Source organism: Pecten maximus, unplaced genomic scaffold (assembly GCF_902652985.1).
Source record: "Pecten maximus unplaced genomic scaffold, xPecMax1.1, whole genome shotgun sequence".
In the NCBI taxonomy this organism is placed as follows: domain Eukaryota; kingdom Metazoa; phylum Mollusca; class Bivalvia; order Pectinida; family Pectinidae; genus Pecten; species Pecten maximus.
The window spans coordinates 94,939-103,307 of NW_022982735.1; the positions used below are offsets into that span (position 1 = coordinate 94,939).

The 8,369-nt window shown below is 37.3% G+C and overlaps 1 protein-coding gene across 1 annotated transcript in view; it reads left to right on the forward strand.

The window, feature by feature from the left end:
* LOC117320876 (kinesin-like protein KIF28P) overlaps positions 1-8,126 on the forward strand; it is a gene marked incomplete at its 3' end in the record, with an annotated part of 30,490 nt that extends 22,364 nt beyond the window's left edge. The window contains exons 4-8 of the mRNA XM_033875359.1: positions 2,549-2,666; positions 6,083-6,194; positions 6,357-6,464; positions 7,181-7,314; positions 8,056-8,126. Of these exons, the coding sequence (XP_033731250.1) occupies positions 2,549-2,666; positions 6,083-6,194; positions 6,357-6,464; positions 7,181-7,314; positions 8,056-8,126 (543 nt within the window). The remainder of the gene's footprint in view (positions 1-2,548; positions 2,667-6,082; positions 6,195-6,356; positions 6,465-7,180; positions 7,315-8,055) is intronic.
* Between the last annotated feature and the right edge of the window lie 243 nt (positions 8,127-8,369).

Consider the following 8,369-nt stretch of genomic DNA (forward strand, 5'->3'; position numbering starts at 1 on the left):
AATAGTTCCTTATAGGTATGAGCCATGTAGCACAGGTAACACAGGTGAAAATCACAGGTAAATCACAGGTAAAAACAAGGTGAACTACTCTGAAATAGACTATAATCCCTATCACAACATTTTCCCCATATTGTGATTTTAAAAAGTGGGCAAATGGAGATACAGCCCATTGATGGGCGCCAATTGTTCCGGCCTGCGGTACTCTTGTTATAGTTGATAGCTGTACATCTCTGATGTCTTTACAATTTGCGATATGTCTATAATTATCATAGACCCCCTGTGACACCAGAGTATATAGATCACCTCTATATCATTGTTATACCAATCTTCTGTTTGTTTAGCGATCCAGATTTCATTTAATTTTGTTTACCTTAGCGATGGTCTGACAGTATTTTTAACAGCAGGGTAGATCGTGATTTATTGATTATCAACTCTGTGCCTGTTACCTTTACGGTACATCACAACACTGAATTTAATTACATCTTTACCATTCACTGGTGAAGGGGCGATTCTACTTTCACCAGTTTAATATTACATTTTGAAGATTGCTGTGTATTAACTCTGTACCTCCTGAAACTACACATGATTCCCCCTTCTCACCAATGACGACATATCACTTTCCTGCAGGTAAACTGCCTGAGTCCAGTGATAGCGGTAGTTGTTATGTTTTGACAAAGGAAGACAAAGTTAAGATGTTTCTCTACTATATATATACAGGGTAATTATACATTTTTGTATTGAAAAATTAACTTCCTAGCATCAGACCATCCCAAGGAAGGTTAATTAATGGAGAATGTTTTCTACCTGAGTTGCATATGTAGAGAGTTAAGTGAACATATGTGGTCATCAGGGCGTGAAGAGATAAGTGAATAATTATGTCGTCATTAGGGATTACAGAGTTAAGTGAACATATGTCGTCATTAGGGCGTACAGAGTTAAGTGAACATACATTGTATGTCGTCATTAGGGCGTAAAGAGTTAAGTGAACATACATTGTATGTCGTCATTAGGGCGTAAAGAGTTAAGTGAACATACATTGTATGTCGTCATTAGGGCGTAAAGAGTTAAGTGAACATATGTCATCATTAGGGCTTAGAGAGTTAAGTGAACATACATTGTATGTCGTCATTAGGGCGTAAAGAGTTAAGTGAACATACATTGTATGTCGTCATTAGGGCTTAGAGAGTTAAGTGAACATACATTGTATGTCGTCATTATTAGGGCTTAGAGAGTTAAGTGAACATACATTGTATGTCGTCATTAGGGCGTAAAGAGTTAAGTGAACAAGCTATGTCGTTATTATAGGACTTAAAGAGAGAAGTACCATGTTGTCATTATAGGACTTACAGAGAGAAGTGTACCATGTTGTCATTATAAGGGCTAAGTATTAAGAAGTATTAGTAAAACTGATCAGAGGCATGTTTGGGTGAATGGAAACCAACTTTGTATGAACAATGGGTCTGAACCTCCAGGGCCCTCAGAGGGGCAGGGTTCAATTAATATTTCATAATGGAAGTAAGGCAGTGAGTATAACAAATTCTTTAAAATCCTTCTTCCCTGGGTGAAGGAGAAGTAATTTTGTATAAAAGGTGGGTTTGGTTCCCCATGTGTTTGACGGAGCCCATTAGGGGATGTTAAGAAGCAAACCAGAAGTACCCCTCAGCCTGATGGATTTTGCTCAAATTTGGCCTCATTACAGGTGAGGGATTTAATCTGGCTCCCGGGCTGGAGTTGGTGGGTGGTTTCTTTGATATGTTTCTCCAGAATGTTTAAAGGGATACTTTGATCATATTTGGTCTACAGCATCCTTGGGCTTTGACATGAACTAGATATATAGTTTCACACAAAAATCATCCCTGAGGCTAGGAGGTGGGACCCAATTTAGGATTTCAAAATAAGTTATTAATGTTTTGAATTAGAGCATTTCAGCTTAATATGCTATTAATCTTCTTTGAGATCCCTAAAAAGAAAGATAAATGTAATTTAAAGGAAATTATTGCATTGCATTCGTACTGAGAGCCAGATCCAAAACTAATAAAGCATTTGTATGAATACATGTATAACTTTTAAATGGCTGGAATGGCCAAGTGAGAAATACAGGCCCTTTGGGCCTCTTGTTATAACTATACAAAAAATTACTGAACTGCGATTAACACTTGTACAGTGTATACTGGTAAGTAAGCAAATAGAAAAATGGTTTGAGATAGAAATAGGTAAGAATACATGTTTTTTTTTCAGCTTCATAATATCCATGTTATATAGGCCAGACTAAAACTTTTGCCTTTAATTGCTAATGTGCATCAATACATCAGTTCTTATGGTGAATTCAACCTGTGCAGATCAAGAGTATCAGTACAAATTGTGACATGCACAAGAAGGTCACACAAAAAGATGCATTAATTATGCTGAATTTAATTAAATGATGAATGTTTCTGTAATTTCATACTATAAAACTTTGGAACTCTTACATAAAGTGATACATTTGTGTTTAATAGAGAACATAAGATTTTACAATTGTGTTTAAATAGAGAACATCTTTTCTACAAAGGTTACCTTGGGCATGTTGGAGATCTATAATGAACAAGTACGTGACTTGCTCAACCCTAAAACGATTAGCCAGAAAGGAGGGCTGAAGGTACGACAGGACCCTAAAAAGGGTTTCTATGGTAAGTAGCTGGTGCAGACTTTATCAATGTACAGTTAATATATCTATCCTCATATACACCCCCTCCCCTAGTTTAAAAGTTTAAAAGTTTGTATTAAGTTTGGAGAGGGCTTATAACTTATAACTTAATGTTTGAAAATTGATGATAATTGTTTGTAAACAAGGGTTTATTTGTGAAAAGGGACTTACGTGTAGAAAAATACAGTACTGTATAAACTATATTTGGTGTTGGAGACATTATATTTTATCGTCAGATCTACATGTTACACAAAATATCACCATGATCTATAAAATCAGAACTATGGGTAATTAATGCAACACACAATATCATAACAACCACATTTTAAGACTACATATATATATAGAGAGAGATAGAAAAAGATTGATAAAGGACAAAGTCTTCAAGATGAATCAAGGCTTTCAGTTTATCTTTAGATGCTCAACTGTGACATCACATATTAACAAAGCCAATAGTACATAATGAAGGGGCTGCGGTGGCTGAGTGGTTAAGGTGTCCCGACACTTTATCACTAGCCCTCTACCTCTGGGTTGCGAGTTCGAAACACAAGTGGGGCAGTTGCCAGGTACTGACCGTAGGTCGGTGGTTTTTCTCCGGGTACTCTGGCATTCCTCCACCTCCAAAACCTGGCAAATCCTTAAATGACCCTGCGGCTGTTAATAGGACGTTAAACAAAAACAAATAAGTACATGAGTACAACAAGTACATTATAGATTTGTTGATGTCACAACAAGGGAGATAAATCATAAATAAGCCTATTTAGCTTTAATTAAGATCTTATAATTTGATGAAATACCTGTTTTTCTTTTCTTTTGAAAACAGTTTCTTTGAAAATTCTGTAAAAGAAAATATTTTAAAGAAAGATCTCTTTTCCAGATACATCAAGATGTTCACTAAGTTTGATTTTCCTATATTTAGGAGCATGTAAATTATGCTGCTTGTGCACGCAGACCCTGCCTCTTAATTGTTCAGACTAGATAAGACTATAATACAGAGCTCTCCAGACAAGGTCAGACTATAATACAGAGGTCAGACTATAATACAGAGGTCAGACTATAATACAGAGGTCAGACTATAACACAGAGCTCTTCAGACAAGGTCAGACTATAACACAGAGGTCAGACTATAATACAGAGCTCTCCAGACAAGGTCAGACTATAATACAGAGTTCGTCAGACAAGGTCAGACTATAATACAGAGGTCAGACTATAATACAGAGCTCTTCAGACAAGGTCAGACTATAATACAGAGCTCTTCAGACAAGGTCAGACTATAATACAGAGCTCTTCAGACAAGGTCAGACTATAATACAGAGCTCTTCAGACAAGGTCAGACTATAATACAGAGGTCAGACTATAATACAGAGCTCTCCAGACAAGGTCAGACTATAATACAGAGCTCTTCAGACAAGGTCAGACTATAATACAGAGGTCAGACTATAATACAGAACTCTTCAGACAAGGTCAGACTATAATACAGTTCTCTCAGACAAGGTCAGACTATAATACAGAGCTCTTCAGACAAGATCAGACTATAATACAGAGCTCTCAGACAAGGTCAGACTATAATACAGAGCTCTTCAGACAAGGTCAGACTATAATACAGAGGTCAGACTATAATACAGAACTCTTCAGACAAGGTCAGACTATAATACAGAGGTCAGACTATAATACAGAGCTCTTCAGACAAGGTCAGACTATAATACAGAGGTCAGACTATAATACAGAGCTCTTCAGACTAGGTCAGACTATAATACAGAGCTCTCAGACAAGGTCAGACTATAATACAGAACTCTCCAGACAAGGTCAGACTACAATACAGAGCTCTTCAGACAAAGTCAGACTATAATACAGAGCTCTTCAGACAAGGTCAGACTATAATACAGAGCTCTTCAGACAAGGTCAGACTATAATACAGAGCTCTCAGACAAGGTCAGACTATAATACAGAGCTCTCAGACAAGGTCAGACTATAATACAGAACTCTCCAGACAAGGTCAGACTACAATACAGAGCTCTTCAGACAAAGTCAGACTATAATACAGAGCTCTTCAGACAAGGTCAGACTATAATACAGAGCTCTTCAGACAAGGTCAGACTATAATACAGAGCTCTTCAGACAAGGTCAGACTATAATACAGAGCTCTTCAGACAAGGTCAGACTATAATACAGAGCTCTCCAGACAAGGTCAGACTATAATACAGAGCTCTCCAGACAAGGTCAGACTATAATACAGAGCTCTTCAGACAAGGTCAGACTATAATACAGAGCTCTCCAGACAAGGTCAGACTATAATACAGAGGTCAGACTATAATACAGAGCTCTTTAGACAAGGTCAGACTATAATACAGAGCTCTCCAGACAAGGTCAGACTATAACACAGAGATCAGACTATAATACAGAGGTCAGACTATAATACAGAGGTCAGACTATAATACAGAGCTCTTTAGACAAGGTCAGACTATAATACAGAGCTCTCCAGACAAGGTCAGACTATAACACAGAGGTCAGACTATAATACAGAGCTCTCCAGACAAGGTCAGACTATAATACAGAGGTCAGACTATAATACAGAGGTCAGACTATAATACAGAGCTCTCCAGACAAGGTCAGACTATAATACAGAGCTCTTCAGACAAGGTCAGACTATAATACAGAGCTCTTCAGACAAGGTCAGACTATAATACAGAGGTCAGACTATAATACAGAGGTCAGACTATAATACAGAGTTCTTCAGACAAGATCAGACTATAACACAGAGGTCAGACTATAATACAGAGTTCTTCAGACAAGGTCAGACTATGATACAGAGGTCAGACTATAATACAGAGGTCAGACTATAATACAGAGGTCAGACTATAATACAGAGGTCAGACTATAATACAGAGGTCAGACTATAATACAGAGTTCTTCAGACAAGGTCAGACTATAATACAGAGCTCTTCAGACAAGGTCAGACTATAATACAGAGCTCTTCAGACAAGGTCAGACTATAATACAGAGCTCTCCAGACAAGGTCAGACTATAATACAGAGCTCTTCAGACAAGGTCAGACTATAATACAGAGCTCTTCAGACAAGGTCAGACTATAATACAGAGGTCAGACTATAATACAGAGGTCAGACTATAATACAGAGCTCTTCAGACAAGGTCAAACTATAATACAGAGCTCGATCTGCAGACAAGGTCAGACTATAATACAGAGCTCTTCAGACTGGATGTCAAGTGCCAGTATCTCTTGGCTCTGGGCCTTAATATATTTATGTCCTAGAACAAATCATTGGATAGAAGTCAATTATTTGCCTGAATTCTGTGTCCATGTAAACTTTTTATTTCAAATTTCAGTAAATACTGGAGAAGCTGATACAGTTATACTAAATGTTTCCTATATAATTTCAGTTGAACAGCTGACATCTTGCCCAGTAAACAGTTACAAAGAGATAGACAACAAGATAAATGAAGGCACTCGTAACAGGACTGTGGCTTCCACCAACATGAATGCCACCAGCAGGTAGCCATGGCAATATTTTTTTCCAATTTTCAATTATTTTATTTTCCATTCATGGTAAAAATTCAGAAATACAGAAAATCTGAAACATAGTTTAAATGTGTTTTAACTACTTTTATATAAGTTTTGACAATGTCAATTTGATTTAAAACAATTTTGTTTTAGTCGAGCCCATACCATTGTGGCCATCACTTTCACTCAGAAGACCCCCAATGAGACTGGACAGAGCATGACAAGGACCGCTGTAGTCAATCTTGTAGATCTGGCAGGGAGGTAACTCTTGTTTTCTTCTGTAAACACTGTTGATCTGACAGGGAGGTAACTATTGATTTCTTCTGTAAACACTGTTGATCTGACAAGGAGGTAACTATTGTTTTCTTCTGTAAACACTGTTGATCTGACAGGGAGGTAACTATTGTTTTCATCTGTAAACACTGTTGATCTGACAAGGAGGTAACTCTTGTTTTCATCTGTAAACACTGTTGATCTGACAGGAAGGTAACTCTTGTTTTCATCTGTAAACACTGTTGATCTGACAGGGAGGTAACTATTGATTTCTTCTGTAAACCTTGTTGATCTGACAGGGAGATAACTCTTGTTTTCCTTCTTTTTTACCTTGTTGATTTTACAGGGTGATAACTCTTGTGTTCTCCCCAGGTTTAAGAAAACAAATTGCTTGGCGTTATCAATTTAACATCAGAATCCATGATCCCACTATCTGTTTCTCTGTTGATGTGAAGATAGTTCCCTTATGTAGATTTTACAAAATGTCGACATTATGCCTCAAAATATGACATATTATTGATCTGATGTTTATTGAATAGTTGTCATGATTTCTTTGGTTTGAAGTTGTAACAGTATTGTAAAACAAGATACTGGTATATAAATTAAGGTAGATGCTGTATTTTTTTTTATTAAAGACAAATTCACACAATGTTTAAATTTTGTGTAATGCACCTTTTTTGACATATCTTGTTTGGTGTTTTTAGTGAGAGGGCTGACTCGACTGGGGCTACAGGCGACAGACTTAAGGAAGGCTCGGCCATTAACCAGTCTCTCAGTTCCCTTGGTAACGTTATCAAGGCTCTGGCTGATCTATCAACTGGGAAGAAGAAAACTGTCGGTAGGTACAGAATGTGCTGTTTCAGGTTATATAAATGTTGATGTTAAATACCTTTGCAGCAATGAACAACCTTAAACTCAAAGTTCGTTTGAACTGACAACAGTTATGAAAAGCAAATTTTATAATGATTTTGGTATATTGTTTTACTTGCTCTGAGACATACTAAATTCTACTACCATAACTTGGGATATTTTGGTAATGTTTATATTTTGGTTTATTTGGTGCCTGACATGAAAGACACCAAATTATAACCTCTTTGGTATTGAAATGTGGAATATTCTTAAAGCACCATTTTCCAGCTCAATAAATAAATAATTTTGGCTTCAATTATTTGCGTGAGAACAACAGAAGATTTTTTGCACATGGTCTACTGTTATCCTTACAATTAACATGATATGTGAGAAATAATTACTTACTTCTAGATTATGTAAGCAAGGTTGGTCAGTTGTATGGCTCACTGTAGATCTTACGGTCTGTGAACCGCTGTGACTTTAAAAGCCACAATTTTAAGGCGGTGGTAAAACATTAGCATTCAGGATAAAACATCTTATATACAGCTCAGAGGACAACGAAAGTTATAAGTTAATTGAGATGATCAGAAGAATAATGGAGATAGATAGAAGGTTGATAGGATCAACAGAAAATTTAAACTAGTGGAGGTTAACAGATTGTGAATGAGATGAACAGAAAGAAGACATTCCTGGACAAGTAATTAAAGTGTTATACGTTCCTTCCTTTTAGTGCCGTACCGTGACTCGGTGCTGACCAAACTATTACAGAATGCCCTGGGAGGCAACAGTAAAACCATCATGGTAGGTCAACCAGGTCAACAATCCCTTCACCAATAACCTAGTTGTCCCTTCATCTAGTCACTTCCAATCCAATGTCCAAACACCAGCTAGTCACTAACAATCCAACGTCCACACCAGCTAGTCACAAATAATTTCATGGTCCAAACACCAGCCCCCCCCCCCCCCTATCCAGTCACCAATAACCCAGAGTGTCCACACCAGTTAGTCACCAATAATAACGTGGTCCAAACACCAGCTAGTCCA